Source organism: Oryx dammah, unplaced genomic scaffold (genome assembly GCF_014754425.2).
Source record: "Oryx dammah isolate SB20612 unplaced genomic scaffold, SCBI_Odam_1.1 HiC_scaffold_1, whole genome shotgun sequence".
Taxonomy (NCBI): domain Eukaryota; kingdom Metazoa; phylum Chordata; class Mammalia; order Artiodactyla; family Bovidae; genus Oryx; species Oryx dammah.
Genome location: NW_024070185.1, coordinates 99,256,745 through 99,282,046, shown reverse-complemented (window position 1 = coordinate 99,282,046; position 25,302 = coordinate 99,256,745). Strand labels below are relative to the sequence as shown.

Here is a 25,302-nt window from a genome sequence, read left to right as displayed (position 1 = left end):
CCAATCTATGAACATGGTTTATTTCTCCATCTATTAGTGTTCTCTTTGATTTCTTTCACCAGTGTTTTACAGTTTTTTATATATAGGTCTTTAGTTTCTTTAGGTAGATAAATTCCTAAGTATTTTATTCTTTTCGTTGCAATGGTGAATGGAATTGTTTCCTTAATTTCTCTTTCTATTTTCTCATTATTAGTGTATAGGAATGCAAGGGATTTCTGTGCATTGATTTTATATTCTGCAACGTTACTACATTCATTGATTAACTCTAGTAATTTTCTAGTGGAGTCTTTAGGGTTTTCTATGTAGAGGATCATGTCATCTGCAAACAGTGAGAGTTTTACTTCTTCTTTTCCAATTTGGATTCCTTTTATTTCTTTTCCTGCTGTGATTGCTGTGGCCAAAACTTCCAAAACTATGTTGAATAGTAGTGGTGAAAGTGGGCACCCTTGTCTTGTTCCTGACTTTAGCAGAAATGCTTTCAGTTTTTCACCATTGAGGATAATGTTTGCTGTGGGTTTGTCATATATAGCTTTTATTATGTTGAGGTATGTTCCTTCTATTCCTGCTTTCTGGAGAGTTTTTATCATAAATGGATGTTGAATTTTGTCAAAGGCTTTCTCTGCATCTATTGAGATAATCATATGGCTTTATTTTTCAATTTGTTAATGTGGTGTATTACATTGATTGATTTGCAGATATTGAAGAATCCTTGCATCCTTGGGATAAAGCCCACTTGGTCATGGTGTATGATCTTTTTAATGTGTTGTTGGATTCTGATTGCTAGAATTTTGTTAAGGATTTTTGCATCTATGTTCATCAGTGATATTGGCCTGTAGTTTTCTTTTTTGTGGCATCTTTGTCAGGTTTTGGTATTAAGGTGATAGTGGCCTCACAGAATGAGTTTGGAAGTTTACCTTCCTCTGCAATTTTCTGGAAACCTGTGGGACACTGTAAAAGCAGTACTAAGGGAAAAGTTCATAGCAATACAGGCATACCTCATGAAAACACTGATTTTAAAAGCAGTAAACAAAGTCCTCCTAAGGATCACATTATATTAATAAAAACCTAGAACTAAAAGTTATCTTAATACCCTAGTAGAACACCCATTTGGGCATGAAAATCATTGGATATTTTTATTTTCCATTTTCAGCACGGTTAGAACATGAAGATTGTTCCTCTCCTCATATACTTATTAATGAGCAATCTACCAATGATCATTTATCACCTCCACAAAAGACTCCATCTCCAACTAAAGAAGTATCAGATTTGCATCTTTCTGATGAATATGTCTCTGTTGAAAGACCAAGAAAAGAAGAAAAACCAAAGAATGACCTAGAACTAGGTTATGGAATAATCCAAAATAAAGGAAATAAAGATCACTTGGAACTTGACAGCACAGTACCATCTACTGAGTCATCTTCCTCTTCAAAAATTGAAAAAGCATCTTTTAAACATGGTAAAAAATGGGAGAATAATTTGGACCTTTTGAGCGACTTTATTATGCTGCGAAATAAGTATCCGACTTGTACCTCAAAGACTGAAGTCACAGACAATGATGGAAAAGATGGTGGGTAACTTAGTAATAATTTGGTGTAGGTATGATAGTTTCAAGGACTAAACAGATAATTTATTATAGAAATAAAGTTCTTCAGGTAAAACATGTTATTCTTCAAATAAAATATCATTGATTCATGACACATTGTATAAAGAGATGGGTATGAGATAAACAGGTATAAATGTACATATGTGTTTTCCAAAAAATTTAAAAGCACATTTGAACTTGTAAGAAAAGCCACTATTTATAAAAACACTTTCTACAACTTAGTCATACAGATTCATAGTATTCCTAACTTTTGCTGTTCTTTCTGCCATTCTTTTTTCTCTTTTAGCTCACAGTTCTACATCAGTGTTTTAACTTATATTTTAATATGTACTTAAGAATCTTTCATCCATTTGATTGCTTATTATTCCTTTTAACTTTACCAAGGAGTTTCTGTTTGACTTGTAACTGTTTTACATTAATTGCTTATAAACATCCAAGTAGTATGTGTCATATCATTTCACTCCTGGTAAAAAAATTATCCTAGAATTCTAATACTCTAGAATATGTTTGACATAGGTTGCCCAAGTGAAATAAGTACAGAACTATTTATGAGAGTTAGAGTATACATAGGTATAACTGTCCTATGTACTATTAATGTACTCAAGGTCTTGCCCCTGAATAAAGCAGAAGTAAAATATATACCAAAAATTAGTCTGAGGGTCCAGTGAGCTTACTAACTAAACACCGGAATTGTGTTTAGCTACCCAGCCCCAGACTATGCTGGATTGGGCTAAGATTCCCCATGATTAGAGAACTGCTTGGGATTCAAGACAGAAAAGCAGAAAAGAATGCTTGTTCCTTGTGTGCAGCATGATATGAAAGCCTTTTATAGATCTATTTAAAGTTACAGTACTTTGTCAGTCAGTGAATTTACACAATGAAAAATTCAATGAAATTGCAGGAAAGTATTTAAAATCCCAGAATTTTATGACCCTTTATGTTGATATATATTCACCCTAAAGTTTCTTTTTATGTAATAATTTGACCACCTATAACCTCCCTTGCTAGGAGACAACTCTATATGTAACAGATCTTTCTAATCAGTTTGCACCATAATCCGGAGCATAATTTCTATACATTGAAAGAATGAGCAAAATAGAAAGAATTATCTTATGAATCATAAATAGGAATTTTTATAAGATTTGTTGTTTTCAGGTTCATGAATGTTTTCAGTTTCTATTCAAATTTGAGGCAAAGAAAAAAGAACTCAATCCAAAATTAGCACTGACATCCTTTTCTGGTTGTCATACTTGTGATGATATCTTGTAATAAGAAATGTTGGCAACAGAGAGAGGAAGCAATAAGAAAGGAGAAAAAGATAAAGAGAATGTTTTCTTATTAAAAAGTTAGCCATTAATTAAACATGTAAAAGAATACTCATGTTAGGTGGGAATGCTTCTGCACTCTTGATGTTTCCTCAGTTAGTTTTATGTTCCTGGCCTCTTTGTCCTTTAATGTGTTCTCCTCAGAGGACCTGGAATGAATTATGTGTGTTGTAAATTTGAAAAAGAGTAAGTTGGCATAAGCCTACAGGAATGAGCTGCCCCACAAGTAGCAGGCCTTCTTGTCTGCTTCTCTATGTCATGCATCTTTTCCAAGCAGGTCCCCAGCCATGCAGAACCCTGGCCCATCCAGTATAATCTGGGGCAGGGAAGGTAGTATGCCGAATTCAGGTATTTATTTATCAAGCTCACCTGACTCTCAGCCCAAGCTTCTTTCTCCAACTTAGTTTTAATAACAGAGGTAATGTTTTGGTATGTATTTTTATTTCTTATTTTACCAGGGCAGGGAAGAATCTTAGAATTTATCAGGCCCCCTCAAAAACTCTAATAATGATTATTTAATCATTATTAATAATCAAGTTACTTACATTATTTATACTTGCAAATAATAACAATCTAGTTTAGGATATTTTACTCTATTTTTTTTTTCTACTGTGTATTTAAAGCGCATAGAAGAAAAGTACAGTTATTGAACATTGTGTGTCAGGCACTAAATCACTTTTTAGAGAAAAATATGATACTGTCACTGACCTTGAGAAGCTTCCAGTATAATAGAGTGTACCAGACTTGCAGATAATTTCAGTACAACGTTGTCAGTGGCAGGAGAGTATGCCGAGTGCTGAGGAAACAAAAAGGAGAGGCACTTTGCTGACCTGGAAGTAGAGTGCGGTTACAAAAGGCCTGTTATAGAAAATGCCTGAGAGCTAAAAGGTAAGTAGTATGAAATGAGTTGAACATTGACTTAGCAACTGAACAACAACAACAAAGTAAGAAGTAATCTTATTAAGAAAGGGTGAAGACAGGTTTGGGGCCTAGGAGAGGATTAGTAGCAGAGGAGTGGTATGTGGACAGTCACAGAGAAATGAAGTAGAATGGAATGTGCCTCTTAGATGTCAGGAACTGTCCTTGGTGTTTATAACACCTTATAACAATATTCGTAGTAGATATATTAATCCATATTTTACACATGAGAAAACTGAGGCTTCATCAGAATTGGGATTGAAACACTGATTTGATGCCAAAGTTCTTTCCTTTATTACCATTCAGCTTTCTACCCAGTGCCATGTTAAGTCCATTGACCAGGATAGTTGTTCAGTTTAATACTGATGCATTTCAAAGAACTTTAACAGTTACAATCGTATTAAAAGAAAGCATTTTAATCAACATTAAGTTACCCTGAACAATGCAAATAATGTTTTCATAGAACTTCAAAACAAAGAAGAACTTTCTTTGGCTCTTCAAGAAGAAAGCCCTATTGTTTGTGATAATAAAACCCTAGAGAAAACAAATCAGGAAAGGAGAGCAGATAATGTCATCGAAATTCCAGCATCAGGTATATATTATGCTTTTTTAAATGCCTTCAAATTAAGTAAATTTGAAAGCTCATATATTAAAATGTTTCAAGATGGTAATGTGTTTCTAAAATTTAGGTATCTAGAATATACCTTATTTTCCATGTAATTTTCTTCACTTGTTTCAGATATTTCTTCATTCAAGTCTTACTTTCAAGTTATTTCCAAACTCAGAATGCTTTATTTACTGCCTCTGCCCTCCCTGACTTGCCCTACTCTGGTCCACTAAGTATTATTTCTTCCTTCACTTAACTTGCTGATTTCCTGCATTCATTAGAGAAGAGCAAATTGCAGCTCCTCAAACTCTGGCTCTTCTGCCCAGTCTGGAAAAGTAAACCATTAATGGTTGCTTTCTCTGTTCTCTTACCCACCATCAGGGTGGTTTTACTGATTCCTATACTGATTAAAATGATTTGTTCTGCTGTAAAGAAAACTGTTCTTTACACTGACTCCCAAAGAACAGCCTGCTTAAGAACATTATGCTCATTGTGAAAATCAATAAGGAAATAGATGCTAGTTCTTTAGTATCATTTCATCTTTTAGTTAAAGTTCATTTATGACCTTTATATGATAATACAAACCTTTAAATATCGATCTAGTGAAAACTAAAAATAATTTGTCACTGTTATAAATGTGTTCAGCTTAAGGTTATAAACTAATAGTGGAGGGAAAAGAAAAAATAGTATGTGATTCTCTTTATATGGCTCCTCATACTTGTCCTGCCAAATTAATTCAAATAAACAAGATAGCCATAACATTATGCTTATTCTACAGAGGTGTTTTGTTTTGTTGTTGCTAGTTTATTTAGAATAAATATCCTAAAATAAGCTGTTATACAATCTCATGATTTTTAACTCATGGGAATTTGGATGGAGTTCAGGTTTCCAAGAAGTACCATGCATAACTGGTTTGTCAAAAAGAACATATCATCCTTACAAAAACACTACCTTTAGTGTTTTTATTTTTGCAGATAGCCAGTGCCAAGCATATTGTCTCCTGGAAGCAGCAGCTTCTCCTATCTTAGAAAAACTTGTGTGCTTCTGTACTCTTCCTGCTGCTAACTGGAAATTTGCCATTGTCATTTTTGACCAAACAAGGTTCCTCTTGAAAGAACAAGAAAAAATAATAAGTGATGCTATTCATCAAGGTGAGTGCAAATAAAAGTCACACACTATTTAAAAGAATATGAATTTATGGATTATTAGAAAATGCAGAAATTAGTCACAGATGGAGGCATAACTATAATCCAGCATATGGCACCCACAATCCAATGCTGGAAGATCAGCTAAGCAAGGATAAAAAGGTAAAAAATACAAGTATTCCTTGCTTTTCATGTTTGCACTATGCCACTTTGATTTTATGAAAGACCTGCATAAGTATGTTTTCACTAACTGAAAGAAATCAAAGAGGATGTTCATTTTTATGAAAAAAGGTGCTTATTTACTCCATTTCAGCTTATGGAAGTTTTCATAGGAATGCTTTGTTTTCAGATGGTGGGGGAAACCCGTATCTAGGATATATTACCCATAACTGTTCTCCTGTTGTTCCTGATTCTCAGTGATCACTGTTTATTTGCTTTGATCTGCATTGATTAGATCAGTAGTTTTCAAACTTTTCAGCAGAACTCTTTGTTCAATGAATATTTCATGGCATCCCGTTATATAAAACAGAGAAAAGCAGAGTTTCTCTGATTAACTTGTGCCTAGAATCCTGTCTTCTTGGCCTCGCTTTTGCATGCAGTCTATCCAAAATCCAATCTATCCAATCAATAAGGTCTGGAACTACATGGAACATATTCATTAGATAATTCACCTGTCCCTATGAGTACCTGTCTTGTTGGAATCATATCTTAAGACAAATATTCTCAGATGTCTACCTCCAGGTCAAGGTATTGCTTTGTGTTATGATCCCCCACCTTTATCTAAATGTGTCGTTGCTCAATCGTGTCTGACTCTTTGTGACCCCATGGACTGTAGCCTACGAGGCTCCTCCGTCCATGGGATTTTCCAGGCAAGAGTACTGGAGTGGGTTGCCATTTCCTTCTCCAGGGGATCTTCCTGACCCAAGGATCGAGCCTGGGTCTCCTGCATTGCAGGCAGACGCTTTACCCTCTAAGCCACCAGGGAAGCCCCAACCTTTATCTAAACAAACCAGTTGGCAAGTTATGAGTAGTTTAATTTTCTTCTTGTTTCACAACTGGGAATCATTGACCATTTGCCCACCAGGAATAGAAATAACTGAACATTCTTTGGGAGCAACAAGAGTATGAGCTCTAAGATTAGCTGTCTGGGTTGGAATACCAGCTCCATCATTTTTTCACAGATTGACCTTGGGCAGCTACTTAATATGTTAAGACTGTTTTCTCATCCATAAAATGGAAATCATAATGAACTTGTCTAATAGGGTTATTGTTATAAGTTCAATAAAATAAACAGATTATATACAGCTTGGCACCTAATAAGCACACAATAATAAATAGCATTTATTATTTTTAAGCATTCTGATATATAGCCTAGAATTCTAATGTATATCCTGTTTTTAAATATGTTTTTGCTTACCTAGGTAAAAATGATGAAAGAGAAATTACATTCAAGTATGCTGCTCTCTTACACCTTTTGGTAACAATTAGAGATGTCCTTTTAACCTGTAACTTGGACACAGCATTGGGTTGGTGTGAAAATTTTTTATTTCCTCTTTTCTTCTTATTAAATGTTTACTTTTCTGAAAAAGATGCTTTGTAAGAAATTATGTAGCTTCTTGATTCTGCAGTAAACATTATATACATCTTGACAAAATATAATGGATTATATATTTAATTCTCTTTATGTTCTTTAAAAGAAATTTTCTTATAACAACTACCATCACCTAGAAAAATAGGTTTAGGATTCTCTATTCTAGGCCTGAATTATAGACTTTTAATAGATTTGATTATGTAATTATTATCACATTTAATGTAAGATGATACTTTGCCATATTCATTTTAGGTCCTCGTTGAATGTTTGTGACTTTGACTCTTTGCTAGATGAAATATAGCTAAATTATTAATACTAAGATCTTTTGCAGTTATTTTCACTTGTGCATGTAAATTAGGATATGAATCACTTCAGTATTAAAAATCAACCTATTTTGAATGTATTGAAATTTTTAAAGATTTTGGAAATTTTTTCTAAACTGTTAAAATCCTTAAAGTATCTATCTAACTACATTACTGCTCTCTAGACCCCTTACTGCAAGCTGTTTGGACTTGTTTAGTAATGATATATTTATTGGATTATGTTTTATAACTTAAGTTTCTAGAATCCATTGGTGGTCCAATGGTTGAGACTCTGTGCTTCAGCTGCAAGGAGGCACAGTTTCAACACCTGGATGGGGGAGCTAAAATCCCACATGTACATGCCCTGCAGTATAGCCCTCTGTACTCCTCCAAAAAACCATTATATATAACGTGAAAATAATTTTTCTCTTATCTGTAACCCAAACATTTTCTCTTATATATGACCCAGACAAATAGTATTCTCTAAACAAAGATTTTGTTAAGTATTGGGCAGCAGCAAGTTATAATTGTACTCCCTCTACAATACTGGGAGTTATAATACTTGGCCAAATATTATATTAGTACAACAAACTGTGGAAAATTCTTTTTTTTTTTTTATTTTTTAATTTATTTATTTATTTTTAATTTTTACTTTACAATTCTGTATTGGTTTTGGCATAGATTGACATGAATCCACCACAGTACCAAACCATCTTACTTGTCTCCTGAGAAACCTGTATACGAGTCAAGAAACAGGGTGCTCAGGGCTGGTGAACTGGGATGACCCTGAGGGATGGGATGGGGAGAGAGGTGGGAGAGGGGTTCAGGATGGGGAACACATGTACACCTATGGCTGATTCATGTCAATGTATAGAAGAAACACTACAATACTGTAACGTAATTAGCGTCTAATTGAAATTAATTAATTTTTAAAAAGACAGAGCCTTATATGGAACAACTGACTGGCTCAAAACTAGGAAAAGAGTACGACAAGGCTGTGTATTGTCACCCTGATTATTTAACTTTTATGCAGAGTACATCATGCAAATTGCTAGGCTGGATGAATCACAAGCTTGAGTCAAGATTGCTGGGAGAAATATCCACAACATCAGATATGAAGATGATACCATTCTAATGGCAGAAAGTGAGCAGGAACTAAAGAACCTCTTGATGAGGGTAAAAGAGGAGATTGAAAAAGCTGGCTTGAAATTCAACATTAAAAAAACTAAGAGCATGACAACTGGTCCCATCACTTCATAGGAAATAAAAGGGGAAAAAGTGGACAGCAGTGACAGATTTTACTTTCTTGGGTTCCAAAATCACTGCACATGGTGACTACAGCCATGAAATTAAAAAGTGCTTGCTCCTTGGAAAGAAAGCTATGACAAACCTAGACAGCATATTGAAAAACAGAGACATCACTTTGCCAACAAAAGTCTGCAGAGTCAAAGCTATGGTTTTTCCAGTAGTCATGTACGGATGTGAGAGTTGGTCCATAAAGAAGGTTGAGTGCTGAAGAATCGATGTTTTTGAATTGCGGAGCTGGAGAAGACTCTTAAGAGTTCCTTGGACTGCAAGGAGATCAAACCAGTCAATCCTAAAGAAAATCAACCTTGAATGTTCATTGGAAGGACTGGTACTGAAGCTGAAGCTCCAATACTTTAGCCAACTGATGCAAAGAGCTGACTCATTAGAAAAGACCCTAATGCTAGGAAAGATTGAGGGCAGGAGGAGAAGGGAGAGGATGAGATGGTTAGATAGCATCACTAAATCAATGGACATGAATTTGAGCAAACTTTGGAAGATAGTGGAGGACAGAGGAGCCTGGCATACTGCAGTCCTTGGAGTTGCAAAGTCGGATGTAACTTAGTGACTGAACAACAACAACCTTTAGAAAGCCCAACATGACACTCTCCCTTTCTTTTCCAGATAAAGCATTTGAATGCTGATGCTGGGTCAAGTTGTCTTGTCTCTATTATCAGACAACGATAGCCCTAGCTAACAGGACCTGAAACTAATATAATGGTATAGGGTCACATGCCCTTCTGTTTAGTCTCCTGTCTTCGTTATACTTTTCAGCTTCCATAAAAGATTGTCAGTCCTACCAACAACTAGGCTAACTATTGAAGCGAAATAGTAAGACAGAATATCAGAATCTAGAATATCTAGGCTCCCAGGGAGCATACAGAGAAAGGCATGGCAACCCATTCCAGTAATCTTGCTTGGAGAATCCCCATGGACAGAGGAGCCTGGTGGGCTACAGTCCATAGGGTAGCAAAGAGTCAGACACAACTGAAGCGACTTAGCACACAAGCACACAGGGAGAGCACACTCCTGCTCAGTTCAGTTCAGTCGCTCAGTCGTGTCCGACTCTGCGACTCCATGAACTGCAGCATGCCAGGCCTCCCTGTCCATCACCAACTCCCAGAGTTTACCCAAACCCATATCCATTGAGTCAGTGATGCCATCCAACCATCTCATCCTCTGTCATCCCCTTCTCTTCCTGCTCTCAGTCTTTCCCAGCATCAGGGTCTTTTCAAATGAGTCAGCTCTTCACATCAGGTGGCCAAAGTATTGGACTTTCAGCTTCAACATCAGTCCTTCCAATGAACACCCAGGACTGATCTCCTTTAGGATGGACTGGTTGGATCTCCTTGTCCAAGGGACTCTCAAGAGTCTTCTCCAATGCCACAGTTCAAAAGTGTCAATTCTTCAGTGCTCAGCTTTCTTTATGGTCCAACTCTCACATCCATACATGACTACTGGAAAAACCACAGCCTTGATTAGATGGACCTTTGTTGACAAAGTAATTTCTCTGCTTTTTAACATGTTTTCTAGGTTGGTCATAACTTTCCTTCCAAGGAGCAAGCGTCTTTTAATTTCATGGCTGCAATCACCATCAGCAGTGATTTTGGAACCTGCTCAATACTTAGCAAAATCTTGAATTAGAGAAATAATATTTATAGAGGGTTGATTAAAGTATATTCACCTTTCAGTACTCTACATTTTGCCCTAAGATTATATGAGACCATTGAGAGCTATATACTCTTGAATTTTTTTTGTTACTCAAAGAAATGCATTTGCTAAATCAAACTTTTGCATTACTATTTGGCTACCTTGAGGAATACTCATAAAAGTCAAATCTTTGTTGGAAAAATGTAACTTCTTAAACCCCAGCTACCAAGCCATGATGAATAACCTTGCTGCCTTGGGTATTTTTAGTGGAAAGCTTTCTCACTCCTCTAAACCTCTCAAAATTAAAGAGCAAATTAGGTTGACCTCCTTTCTTCTGTGAATAGTGGCAGCAGAAGAAAGGTCCATATGGTCTGGCTGCCTATCCTGGACCCAGATTCTGTATTTTCCCTCAACTTCCAGTTTGTGTGTCTCTCCCAAGCTAGCAAGGTAATGAGTTTGAAGGTTAAAGGTTTAAAGTTTCACTTCTGGGCTTTAACCCAGAAATAAATTTGGTATTGTGTAATGGGTACTGTAATAGAGATACATAGTAACAGCATAAAGGATGGTGGTGACTGTTATGCTTTCAAGGGGAACATTTTCTTTAAATGAGTAAGAGTTTGTCAAGTAAATAAAGTATGAAAAGGTATTGTTGGCAGAAGTAAGAGCCCAGAAAAATGATTCAGTGAGTGTGTGACAAACGGTTCCATGTGGCTAAATTGAAGAGTACAAGGTGGAAAGCCTTGAGAGCTAAGCCACTAGAAATAAGAAAGAGCTAAATCATGAAAAGCCTTTTCAGCTACAAAAAAGACTTCAGTCACTATTCTGTAAATGATAGGGAACCACTGGAACAGGGAAACAACTGGACTAAGTTTTTCTTTCGGTTACATCTACTAGCAGTACAGAGAATCAGTGGGAAGCTTTGAGATTAGGAAGCAGAAAGAACATAAGTCAACCTCTAAATTGCCCATTATTCTAGCTGTATTAATATAAAATTAGAATTAATATGTACAGAATGTAAAAATGAGAACATGAGCATTATACTTTTTATTTATTATTGTATTTATTGCCCAAATATTCACTGAATAGCTGATCTACATAAGTTACTCTGTCAGGTCTCTACTCCAGTAATTCACAAAATTCATTGTGCAGCAGAATCACTAGGAGAAGTCTTTAGACATAGGAACCCCTGGGACTCAATCTAGATTTCTTGAATATGAACTTTCAAGGATAAGTCTCAAGATTCTGTGTTTACAGTTGCCTTTAGAGAGTTTGAATTTAGGCACTGCTGTTTTAGTAGCTACAGAAATTAAGTATCTTATATAAATATGGATTATGAGAGCTTATAGACTAATGAGGTTGTTAAGCCATATACACAAATAACCAGAAATCAAGTGCAAAAGCTGTATCGATGCCATACCAAGAAAATCTCAGTGAAATATTTTACCACAGGACTTCTTGGCAAAGTGTAGATTCTAGGGTTTAAGAAGAAGGCAGTAGCATTTAATAAGTTAGAAAGCAGAAAAGGATGGGGAATATTCAAGGAATTTGTAGAGTATATCCAGTGATATTGGTTTATATAGCTTAAAAATAGACATTTGGTATATGTTTCTCAGCTTTGCTTAATTTTAAGAGGATCATTCCGACCCAGAGATTGAACCTGGGTCTCCTGCATTGCATTCAGATTCTTTACTATCCAAGCCACCAGGGAAGCCCAGTAAAGGAACATTTAACTGTCTCTGCTATGACCCTTATTTCCCTTTTAGATTTTTACCATGGATTTCTAAAAGAACAAAAAGACTTGCTTTTTTTCCTACTTTTGTTTTTAACAGGATATTTGTCAAATGCAAAAGATATCTACAAAAGTGTTTTCGGTTCCTGTTTGTATGACATTTGGCGACAACTGGAGATAGTACAGTTTATAAGGGGGAAAAAGCCTGAAACCAACTATAAGATAAGAGAATTGCAATGTCAGATACTAAATTGGATGCAAAGTGAACAGCAAATCAAGGTAAGTATTGAAATAAAGCAGATTACAACAATCAGCTCATATAAGAATTGTTTAATGTAAGATAAATTTTTGCATTTAATTTAAAATTATGAAATAATGTAGTATATACAATTTGGTCCCTTGACAGTTTTCTCCATAAGTAAGTTCATCGGACAGAATCAAACCCAGAAAAAGGATCGTTTGTGTCATTATTTATATGTCTTGAATTTTAAAAATATTTTCATTTTTATTATACATAGCTTTCTATGGATTGATTAGTCCTTCAAATCTCAAAAATTTTATTTGCTGCTTGTAAGTTCATGAACATATACCTAACAACAGACCTCTGATAATTAATTTTTAGATATTGAGCCATAATCTTCCATAATTCTTTTTTAAAACACTTTGTTGATTTCTTGGATTATTTTGGAAATTTTTGCCCACTCTGCCTCAAGCACTGGACAAAGACTTTGCATAAATAAAGATTTAAAAGAAAATACCTTAAAAAATCTTTTCAAGCAGTAAAACATCTACCTATGGCTGATTCTTGTTGATATTTGACAGAAAACACCAAAATTCTGTAAAGCAATTATCCTTCAATTAAAAAATAAATATAGAAAAAAACCTTTACACTAAATCTGGAAACAAATTTGGCCTTTTCCTTCATTTTCATGTATATCCCTACTGTATCTCTGTATCCCCAAACCTATGGTTATTGGATAGCATAACCAACTCAGTGGACATGCATTTATGCAAACTGGGAGATAGTGAAGGACAGGGAAGCTGGGAGTGCGGCAGTCCATGCGGTCACAGAGTCGGACACGACTTAGCCACTGAACAACAAGAAATTTAAAATTGGGAGTGATAGCATCATGGCAGGACAAGATGCTCTCTTTGTCTCTCCCCTTCAATCTACAACCAGGAAAACATCCACAACTCAACAACTGGGCCTCTGCCCAACACACCAGGACCCTAAAGAGTTCCACACATCTGTGCATCTAAGGTGGGTGCAGTGGAGCACATGGAAGGGGTAGACTGGAGGATCAGCATAGGCAGTGCCTGCAGTTGTGGTCCCTGAACCACGGCAGCCAAGCCCACAGGCCCCACGAAGCCAGCAGCAGCAAGGGAGGCACCGCACCTGACTCCAGCCTCCACTTGCGGTGGCACCCACAGCCTCAGCTAACTGGGCAGTAGGGGCAGTGAGGCCTGTGGCCCTATCCCTCCAGCTAGCTGCAGAGCCACCCACAACTCTGACGCCCCATCCTCCACCTGCAGTGGCTGAGCCCAGAAACCTGCGAATATTGGACAAGGCAGAGGCTCTCATGACCCCGGTTCCTCCTCCTGGTCTTCCCCCTCCTCCTGCAGTGGCAGAGCATGTGACTCGGGGGATACCAGATGCGACCACCATCCTAGTACCACAGGCAATGAACGCAGTAACACTGGAAACAGCAAGGCATCAACAACCCTAGAGGCACAAGCAGCGATACCAAATGCACTGGGTGACAGCTCTGACATAGACATTGCAGGGTCAGTTCAGTTCAATCGCTCAGTCGTGTCCGACTCTGCGACCCCGTGGCCCGCAGCACGCCAAGCGTCCCTGTCCGTCACCAACTCCCGGAGCTTACTCAAACTCATGTCCCTCAAGTCGGTGATGCCATTCAACCATCTCATCCTCTGTCGTCCCCCTTTCCTCCTGCCTTCAGTCTTGCCCAGCATCAGGGTCTTTTCAAATGAATCAGTTCTTCGCACCAGGTGGCCAAAGTATTGGAGTTTCAGCTTCAGCATCAGTCCTTCCAATGAATATTCAGGACTGATTTTCTTTAGGATGGACTGGTTAGATCTCTTTGCAGTCCAAGGGACTCTCAAGAGTCTTCTCCAACACCAGGGTAACCGGTACCAATACTCAACCACAACCAGAGGCAGTGCACAGTAAGGGAAACCAAAAAACTTGTGCTGTAGTGCCACCTGCTGGAAAATAAGAGAAAGACTTCTAGAGAAATGACAGCCTCTTCAATAAGTGGCACTAGAAAAACTGGACAGCTACATGTAAAAGAATGAAATTAGAACACTCCTAACACTGTATAGAGAATAAGATGGTTGGATTTCATCGCCAACTCAATGGACATGAATTTGAGTAAGCTCTGGGAGTTGGTGATGTACAGGGAAGCCTGGTGTGCTGCAGTCCATGGGGTCACAAAAAGTCAGACAGGACTGAGCGACTGAACTGAACTGAACTGAAAACCATATACAAAAATAAACCCAAAATGGATTAAACACCTAAATGTAAGGCTGGAAACTATAAAAATCTTAGAGGAAAACATAGGCAGAACATTCTGACATAAATCACAGCAAGATCTTTTCTGATCCACCTCCTAGAGTGATGAAAATAAAAACAAAAATAAATGGGATCTAATTCAACCTAGATGCTTTTACACACCTAAAGAAACTATAAATAAAAAGAAAACCCACAGAATGGGAGAAAATATTTGCAAATGAAGTGACCGACAAAGGATTAATCTCCAAAATATATAAACAACTCATGCAGCTGAGTGTTTAAAAAAAAATTATCTGAGAAGAAGAAGAAATACAGAAGGTATCAGAGTGTTTATTTAAAAAAATTACAGCTGAGGACTTCCCAAACTTGGTAAAGGAACTGGGTATACAAGTCCATGAAGCTAAGAGAATACCTAATTACCTCAATGCAAAAAGATCTTCTCCAAGATACTGTCAAAAGTCAATGAAAAGGAATTTTAAATGCAGCAGTGAGAAAAGAATGGCAACTCACAAAGGAATCCCTATTAGCTATCAGCAAATTTCTTAGCAGAAACTCCACAGACCAGGAAGGAGTAGAATAACAGCCTCAAAATACTGAAAGATAAAAACTGGCCTCCAAGAATACTTTATCCAATAAATTTATCATTCAGGTATAAAGGAGAAATAAGGGCTTTCCCATACAAACAAAAGCTGAGGGATTTCATCAACACTAGGCCTGCCTTACAAGAAATATTGAAAGGACCTCTTCTATCAGAAACAAAAAGGCAGAAGTACACAAAACTTTGGGTAAGGTGATAAATAGACAAACAATTAGAAAATTGCAACTCTATATCAGAATAGGTTTTTAAACACTTTATATAACATAATGGTTAAAAGGGGAAATATCAGAAAAAAACAATAGCTACTTCAATTTGGTAACAAACAATATAAAAAGGAATGAATCTGAGAAAACAAAAACATAAAAGGGGAATAAGAACAGAATCCATATAGGCAAATGAAGATAAGATGCTATCAGCAGAAAAAGTACTATTTTACCTATGACATATCTTACACAAACATCATGGTAACCACCAAGCATAAATCTAGAATGGAGACACAAAACATAAAAAAGAGGAACCTGAGAAAAACATTATAGAAAGCCATCAAACCAAAATGAAACATGAAGAAGCAATGGAAACATAAAACAACCAGAAAACAAAAGATAGAATGGCAGTACTAAGTCCCTATGTATCAGTAATCACCCTACGTGTAAATGGAGTGAGTTCACCAGTCTAAAGACACAAAGTGGCTGGATGGACTTAAAAACAAGAGCAATTCAAACCCGTCTGGGTTAAATTTAATACTTACAATATGGGCAGAGGCTACTTATATAGTCATCTATATTAGAATTCTTGAAGAATGCTAAGAATGCCCTGCCCCCAAATGTTTTCCTCATTGACATTTTATCTTCAGTTCAGTTGCTCAGTCATGTCCAACTCTTTGCGACCCCATGGACTGCAGCACACTAGGCCTCCCTGTCCATCACCAACTCTTAGAGTTTACTCAAACTCATGTCCATTGAGTCGGTGATGCCATCCAACCATCTCATCCTCTGTCATTCCCTTCTCCTTCCACCTTCAAACTTTCCCAGCATCAGGGTCTTTTCCAATGAATCAGCTCGTCACATCAGGTGGCCAAAGCATTGGAGTTTCAGCTTCAGCATCAGTCATTCCAATGAATATTCAGGACTCATTTCCTTTAAGATGGACTGGTTGGATCTCCTTGTCGTCCAAGGGACTCTCAAGAGTCTTCTTCAACTCCACAGTTCAAAAGAGTCAATTCTTCATCGCTCAGCTTTCTTTATAGTCCAACTCTCACATCCATCTGATCTTACCAGAGTGTATTCCTTTGTGTTTAAGCACTGCTATCTTTTACAATGCAAATATTTACTTTGCCAACTTATTGTCATTAGTTTCATGTAACCAGTTGCTTGCTATTTTTGTCACTGTAGCAAAAGAATATTACAAAGCATAATCATTCAGATATATATGAAATTTTTATTTTTGATCAGGTGCTGATTATAACAAGAATGGATTCAGATGGAGAAAAACATTTACTCATTAAAATCCTTAACAAAATAGAAGGTAGGGAGTTTTAAATTTTGCTTAATAACAAATGCTTGAACATATAAAAATGTATTGATCTAGCCAAGTTTTTAATTAAGATATCAGTGAAGTGAAGTGAAGTCGCTCAGTCGTGTCTGACTCTTTGCAACCCCGTGGACTGTAGCCCACCAGGCTCCTCTGTCCATGGGATTCTCCAGGCAAGAATACTGGAGTGGGTTGCCATTTCCTTCTCCAGGGGATCTTCCAGACCCAGGGATCAAACCTAGGTCCCCCACATTGCAGGCAGATGCTTTAACCTCTGAGCCACCAGGGAAGCCCATATACTATAGTCAACTACCCCAGGCACCGCTGGGATACGAACCCAGGATCTCCTGTTTACTAGACAGGTGCTAAGTAACATACTATAAAATTCATACTTTATGAATTTTAGTTTCTTCATTTGTAAAAGCTGAGTTAATGAAGCCTACTCATAGGTTTGTAAATAGTCTGTATTATTAGTAATTTTAACAATAAAAGGTATCAACAGGTAATAATAATAATCATAATATATACATAAGTACATTATAGTATATTTACATTTCAGACTTACAGTCCACATTGATTTAAACACTGATTAGATCCCACCAAACTATATATTTTAAAGTATGAATTTTATAGTTGATGTATCATGCCAAAATCACAAGCTAAGTGAGGGAATCAGGATTTGAACCTAAGTCTCTCTTGTTCCAGGGTCATTTTTCAACTCTTTTTTTTTTTTAATTTATTTATTTATTATTTTACTTTACAATTCTGTATTGGTTTTGCCATACATTGACATATCAACTACTACTGCCCCTTCTGTCAACCCTTTCCATCTTGTGCTGTGAAACTCATTGCTAAAATATAAACTCTCCTCCTTCTTCACCTCCTTGTTTTAAGTGAAACTCAACTTTCCCTAGATGATAATGCTTCCCCTGTATGCCTTTCATATAGAAGCTGATAACTTTCTCTCTGTATGTATATAAGAATGAGAAGGCCATTTTGTGCTTTCCATTATCCTTTCCAAAACTTTATTCCTCCATCCTTTGAGGCTATGCCATATTGCCATGTCATTCTCTATTACCCCACAGTCATCCATGAACAGTTTTGCACCTGGCTCATGGTACTCTCTTTATTTCTGCCTGGTCCTGCCATTGAACTAGATGTCTTTAATGTGAATGATTCATTCAACACCCTGACCTTATAGTTTCATTGGTCTTCATAACAAATATATTCATACCTTGGCTTTGCTATCAACCTTTTGATAATGCAGAACTATCCTGCCTCTAACTTGAAACTCTCTGTCTATAGCTACCTCGGGCTCTTTCATGATCTTCAGCATTCTAAAGATTATAAACTTTCAACTCCTTTTTTCATTTCTTTCTTCTTCCATATTTGGTGATGGCCATCAATTTAAGCAGTCTTGTCCTTCTATTGTACCTTCCATTTAAACTTCAGCTCTGAATCAATCAAGATTTCATCTCTCTATCCCTACACCCAAGATGTTGTGCATTATTTGGAGAAAATCGAGTAGATTGGTACCACTACAAAATCAGGCTCCCTGAACTTATATGGATCTTTAATACTTTTCAGTGATCTTTGTATATGTTCTTAGCTTCCATACCTACCATACTAATGGCTATACCATACACCCCTACCATGCCACTCATCCCCTCATTTTGAGAAGGGAATTATGCCTTCTAATGACCTTTAATTGAGTAATAATTCTCCTCAGTTCATCTTCCCCACTGTCTACAAACTTACATTCATTTCTCCTATTCTTTTATCTTTCCTTCTTTCTCGATAGAGGAGGTGACTCTCCACCCTTAAAAAACCAATCTTTCACTTGTGTTGTGGATCCCATCACTTCCAGGAGTCTCGAACATTTTGTTCCATTGATTATTTCCCAGCCAGCCTTCTTCTCTAATAACTCTCTTAATCTTTAAGTTTTCCAGTCTTAAAAATAAAATACCACCCTCAACCTGTGTCACCCTTGATTTATTCTCTTACCTCTATAAACTGCATCTTGTACCATCTTCTAAAATATTTCTTTGCTCTACTCCTACCAAACTAGTTATCATGCTGTTTCTGATCTCCATGCCTTCACACCTCCTGTTTCTGCTATCATTAATACTCTTCTCTCTTCTTCAGGAAGCTAACTCCCACATATCCTTTAAAAATGAGTTAAAACATTTGGTTAGGAAACCTTAATTTGAATATGTTCCCTCTCTATTCTCAGGGTAATATGTGCATCCTTCTAAGGCACTTCTTACCATCCTGGTCTGTAATAACTGATGCTCTTGTTGGTTTTCCTCACTACAATTTCAGCTACTAAGGATAATGACCATGTCGTGCTTTGTATTTCCAGCACCCACAAAAATGCCTGGAACGTGGAAGGCACTACATAAAGATTTTTTTTGAATAAGTGAATGAGCTAATGAACACCTCCCCACATACCCTATTTAGACTAAAACTAGTAGAAAAGATTTAACTGAAATACATGCAAATATTGCAACTAATATCTGCTTCTCAGAGTAGTTACTAAACTGTTAAATTATAGTGAAGTGAGGATGGAAGGTTCTTTTAAGGAGAGCCTTATATGGTGCTATTTTTGGGTGATGTTATCATGTGCAAGAATGCAAATTTTCGTGCTCGGATCATATTGTTTCACTCAGTTTTCCAATAGTGGGAAAAGTGAAAGTGAAGTGAAGTCACTCAGTCATGTCCGACTCTTTGCAGCCCCATGGACTGTAGCCCACCAGACTCCTCCATCCATGAAATTTTCCAGGCAAGAGTACTGGAGTAGGTTGCCATTTCCTTCTCCAGGGCATCTTCCTGACCTAGGGATCAAACCCAGGTCTCCCACCATGCAGGCAGACGCTTTACCATCTGAGCCACCAGGGAAGCCGTTCATATTTACCAAATTCACAAGATCCTTACTAGTAACAAAGTGTTCAGTTCAGTTCAGTGGCTCAGTCGTGTCCGACTCTTGCGACCCCATGGACTGCATCATGCCAAGCCTCCCTGTCCATCATCAACTCCCAGAGGTTACTCAAACTCACGCCCATTGTGTCGGTAATGCCATTCAACCATCTCATCCTCTGTCGTTGCCTTCTCCTCCTGCCTTCAATCTATCCCAGCATCAGGGTCTTTTCCAATGAGTCAGTTCTTCACATCAGGTGGCCAAAGTTGGAGTTTCAGCTTCAATATCAGTCCTTTGAATGAACACTCAGGACTGATTTTCTTTAGGATGGACTGGTTGGATCTCCTTGCAGTCCAAGGGACTCTCAAGAGTCTTCTCCAACACCACAGTTCAAAAGCATCAATTCTTCGGCACTCAGCTTTCTTCACAGTCCAACTTTCACATCCATACATGACTACTGGAAAAACCATATCCTTGACTAGACGGACCTTTGTTGGCAAAGTAATATCTCTGCTTTTTAATATGCTGTCTAGGTTGGTCATAACTTTCCTTCCAAGGAGTAAGCGTCTTTTAATTTCATGGCTGCAGTCACCATCTGCAGTGATTTTGGAGCCCCCCAAAATAAAGTCAACCACTGTTTTCACTGTTTCTCCATCTATTTGCCATGAAGTGATGTGTTAGAGCAATACTTAACCATTGTGGAGCTGAAGTCACCACAGTTTTGTGGACAATCAGGGTAACTGGAAACTTTTTAAATTTTATTTATTTATTTATTTATGGCTGCATCAGGTTTCAGTTGCAGAGCATGGGTTCAGTAGTTGAGGTGGGCAGGCTTAGGTGACCCACAGCATGTGGCATCTTAGTTCCGCAACAGAGGAAGGTGGATCTTAACCACTGGATTACCAGGGAAATCCAGAAACATTTTTTAAATTTAGGGAAGTGGTGACCAATGTTAGCATTATTAAAACAAAAGCATTTCAATAACTAGAGGAATATTTTTGTGAAGAACTGAGGAAATATTCCTGCCCCACAGAAAAGAAGCTTAAAACCTACTTAATGGGGCACCTTTTCCTTTGATGTCACTTAAAATGTATTGACAAATTATTAAAAATGTATATATATCAACTCTACGCTTTAGGCTGAACAATTCTATTTCTTTTGACATTTGGGATTATATCATTACTACTCTGTAACTCCAGTACTTTTGCCACCTCATGGGAAGAGTTGACTCATTGGAAAAGACTCTGATGCTGGGAGGGACTGGGGGCAGGAGGAGAAGGGGATGACAGGATGAGATGGCTGGATGGCATCACTGACTCGATGGACGTGAGTATGAGTGAACTCCGGGAGTTGGTGATGGACAGGGAGGCCTGGCGTGCTGCAATTCATGGGGTCGCAGAGTCAGAGATGATTGAGTGACTGAACTGAACTCTTAATATTTTGTTTCAACAAGGTCTACTGACACAAAAATATTAACTCTACATATTGAAAAATGTTTTTACTCTCTTTGCAACTGGCAGTTATTCTCTGTATCTAGGAACTAGGCCTTTTTCTGTCTAGTATTAGAAACAAAGATGTGGGTCCATATTCCATGTGTTTGAAATATCCTAGTAACAAGTTTAGCAAGTAATCTGCTTTGGGATCAAAGCTAGTACAAATCACTTAAAGAGATTAGGTTTTCAATAATATGACCTTACAAATTATAAATCATACCTGAATGGTCTAGTGGTTTTCCACTAGAAAATAGAGGAAAACAACAGAATGGCAAAGACAAGAGATCTCTTCAAGAAAATTAGAGATACCAAGGAAACATTTCATGCAAAGATGGGCACAATAAAGGACAGAAATGGTATGGACCTAACAGAAGCAGAAGATATTAAGAAGAGGTGGCAAGAATACACAAAAGAACTGTGTAAAAAAGATCTTCACAACCCAGATAATCACAATGGTGTGATCACTCACCTAGAGCCAGACATCCTGGAATGTGAAGTCAAGTGGGCCTTAGAAAGCATCACTACAAACAAGCTAGTGGAGGTGATGGAATTTCAGTTGAGCTGTTTCAAATCCTGCAAGATGATGCTGTGAAAGTGCTGCACTCAGTATGCCAGCAAATTTGGAAAACTCAGCAGTGGCCACAGGACTGGAAAAGGTCAGTTTTCATTCCAACCCCTAAGAAAGGCAATGCCAAAGAATGCTCAAACTATTGCACAATTGCACTCATCTCACATGCTAGTAAAGTAATGCTCAAATTCTCCAAGCCAGGCTTCAGCAATACGTGAACTGTGAACTTCCAGATGTTCAAGCTGGTTTTCGAAAAGGCAGAGGAACCAGAGATCAAATTGCCAACATCCGCTGGATCATGGAAAAAGCAAGAGAGTTCCAGAAAAACATCTATTTCTGCTTTATTGACTATGCCAAAGCCTTTGACTGTGTGGATCACAATAAACTGTGGAAAATTCTGAAAGAGATGGGAATACCAAACCACCTAACCTGCCTCCTCTTGAGAAATCTGTATGCAGGTCAGGAAGCAACAGTTAGAACTAGACGTGGAACAACGGCCTGGTTCCAAATAGGAAAAGGAGTATGTCAAGGCTGTATGTTGTCACCCTGCTTATTTAACTTCTATGCAGAGTACATCATGAGACATGCTGGGCTGGAAGAAGCACAAGCTGGAATCAAGACTGCTGGGAGAAATATCAATAACCTCAGATATGCAGATGACACCACCCTTATGGCAGAAAGTGAAGAGGAGCTAAAAAGCCTCTTGATGAAAGTAAAAGAGGAGAGTTAAAAAGTTGGCTTAAAGCTCAACATTCAGAAAACGAAGATCATGGCATCTGGTCCTATCACTTCATGGGAAATAGATGAGGAAACAGTGGAAACAGTGTCAGACTATATTTTGGGGCTCCAAAATCACTGCAGATGGTGATTGAAGCCATGAAATTAAAAGACACCTACTCCTTGGAAGGAAAGTTATGACCAACCTAGATAGCATATTCAAAAGCAGAGACATTACTTTGCCAACAAAGGTCTGTCTAGGCAAGGCTATGGTTTTTCCAGTGGTTATGTGTGGACATGAGAGTTGGAGTGTGAAGAAAGCTGAGCACCGAAGAACTGATTCCTTTGAACAGTGGTGTTGGAGAAGACTTTTGAGAGTCCCTTGGACTGCAAGGAGATCCAACCAGTCCATTCTGAAGGAGATCAACCCTGGGACTTCTTTGGAAGGAATGATGCTAAAGCTGAAACTCCAATACTTTGGTTACCTCATGTGAAGAGTTGACTCATTGGAAAAGACTCTGATGCTAGGAGGGGTTGGGGACAGGAGGAGAAGGGGACAACAGAATATGAGATGGCTGGATGGCATCACCAACTCTATGGACATGAGTTTGAGTGAACTCCGGGAGTTGGTGATCGACAGGGAGGCCTGGTGTGCTGTGATTCATGGGGTCACAAAGATTTGGACATGACTGAGCAACTGAACTGATGTCATTATTATATCACACTTTTGAGAACTGTACAGTTGACAGAAGTTCATGAATAGAGTGTAGAATTTATATGAACTGGAATTCAATTCCTCCTTCAGAATGGACAGGTTGTATCTCCTTGCAGTCCAAGGAACTCTCAAGAGTCTTCTCCAACACCACAGTTCAAAAGCATCAATTCTTCGGTGCTCAGCCTTCTTCACAGTCCAACTCTCACATCCATACATGACCACAGGAAAAACCATAACCTTGACTAGATGGACCTTAGTTGGCAAAGTAATGTCTCTGCTTTTGAATATGCTAAGTTGGTCATAACTTTTCTTTGAAGAAGTAAGCGTCTTTTAATTTCATGGCTACAGTCACCATCTGCAGTGATTTTGGAGCCCCAAAAAATAAAGTCTAACACTGTTTCCACTGTTTCCCCGTCTATTTCCCATGAAGTGATGGGACCAGATGCCATGATCTTCGTTTTCTGAATGTGGAGCTTTAAGCCAAATTTTTCGCTCTCTTCTTTCACTTTCATCAAGAGGGTTTTTTGTTCCTCTTCACTTTCTGCCATAAGGGTGGTGTCATCTGCATATCTGAGGTTATTGATATTTCTCCCGGCAATCTTGATTCCAGCTTGTGTTTCTTCCAGTCCAGCGTTTCTCATGATGTACTCTGCATAGAAGTTAAATAAGCAGGGTGACAATATACAGCCTTGACATACTCCTTTTCCTATTTGGAACCAGTCTGTTGGTCCATGTCCATTTCTAACTGTTGCTTCCTGACCTGCATAGAGGTTTCTCAAGAGGCAGGTCAGGTGGTCTGGTATTCCCATCTCTTTCAGAATTTTCCTCAGTTTATGATGATCCACACAGTCAAAGGCTTTGGCATAGTCAATAAAGCAGAAATAGATGTTTTTCTGGAACTCTCTTGCTTTTTCCATGATCCAGCAGATATTGGCAATTTGATCTCTGGTTCCTCTGCCTTTTCTAAAACCAGCTTGAACATCAGGGAGTTCACAGTTCACGTATTGCTGAAGCCTGGCTTGGAGAATTTTGAGCATTACTTTACTAGCATGTGAGATGAGTGCAATTGTGTGGTAGTTTGAGCATTCTTTTGCATTGCCTTTCTTTGGGATTAGAATGAAAACACCTTTTCCAGTCCTGTGGCCACTGCTGAGTTTTCCAAATTTGCTGGCATATTGAGTGCAGCACTTTCACAGCATCATCCCTCAGGACTTGAAACAGCTCAACTGGAATTCCATCACCTCCACTAGCTTTGTTCATAGTGATGCTTTCTAAGGCCCACTTGACTTCACTTTCCAAGATGTCTGGCTCTAGATTAGTGATCACATCATCATGATTTTGTGGGTTGTGAAGGTCTTTTTTGTATATTTCTTCTGTGTATTCTTGCCACCATATTAATCTTCTGCTTCTGTTAGATCCATACCATTTCTGTCCTTTATCGAGCCCATCTTTGCATGAAATGTTCCCTTGGTATCTCTAATTTTCTTGAAGAGATCTCTAGTCTTTCCCATTCTGTTGTTTTCCTCGATTTCTTTGCATTGATTGCTGAAGAAGGCTTTCTTATCTCTTCTTGCTATTCTTTGGAACTCTGCATTTAGATGCTTATATCTTTCCTTTTCTCCTTTGCTTTTTGCCTCTTTTCTTTTCACAGCTATTTGTAAGGCCTCCCCAGACAGCCATTTTGCTTTTTTGCATTTCTTTTCCATAGGGTGGTCTTGATCCCTGTCTCCTGTACACTGTCACGAACCTCATTCCATAGTTCATCAGGCACTCTATCTATCAGATCTAGGCCCTTAAATCTATTTCTCACTTCCACTGTATAATCATAAGAGATTTGATTTAGGTCATACCTGAATGGTCTAGCGGTTTTCCCTACTTTCTTCAATTTAAGTCTGAATTTGGTAATAAGGAGTTCATGATCTCAGCCACAGTCAGCTCCTGGTCTTGTTTTTGTTGACTGTATACAGGTTCTCCATCTTTGGCTGCATAGAATATAATCAATCTGATTTCAGTGTTGACCATCTGGTGATGTCCATGTGTAGAGTCTTCTCTTGTA

At 37.9% G+C, this 25,302-nt stretch overlaps 1 protein-coding gene across 1 annotated transcript in view; it reads left to right on the top strand.

The window, feature by feature from the left end:
• SHOC1 (shortage in chiasmata 1) overlaps window positions 1-25,302 on the top strand; it is a 91,113-nt gene that overhangs the window by 35,016 nt on the left and 30,795 nt on the right. Inside the window, exons 12-17 of the mRNA XM_040239337.1 lie at window positions 1,151-1,567; window positions 4,310-4,438; window positions 5,428-5,604; window positions 7,020-7,124; window positions 12,276-12,454; window positions 16,758-16,830. Coding sequence (XP_040095271.1) covers window positions 1,151-1,567; window positions 4,310-4,438; window positions 5,428-5,604; window positions 7,020-7,124; window positions 12,276-12,454; window positions 16,758-16,830 — 1,080 coding nt within the window. The remainder of the gene's footprint in view (window positions 1-1,150; window positions 1,568-4,309; window positions 4,439-5,427; window positions 5,605-7,019; window positions 7,125-12,275; window positions 12,455-16,757; window positions 16,831-25,302) is intronic.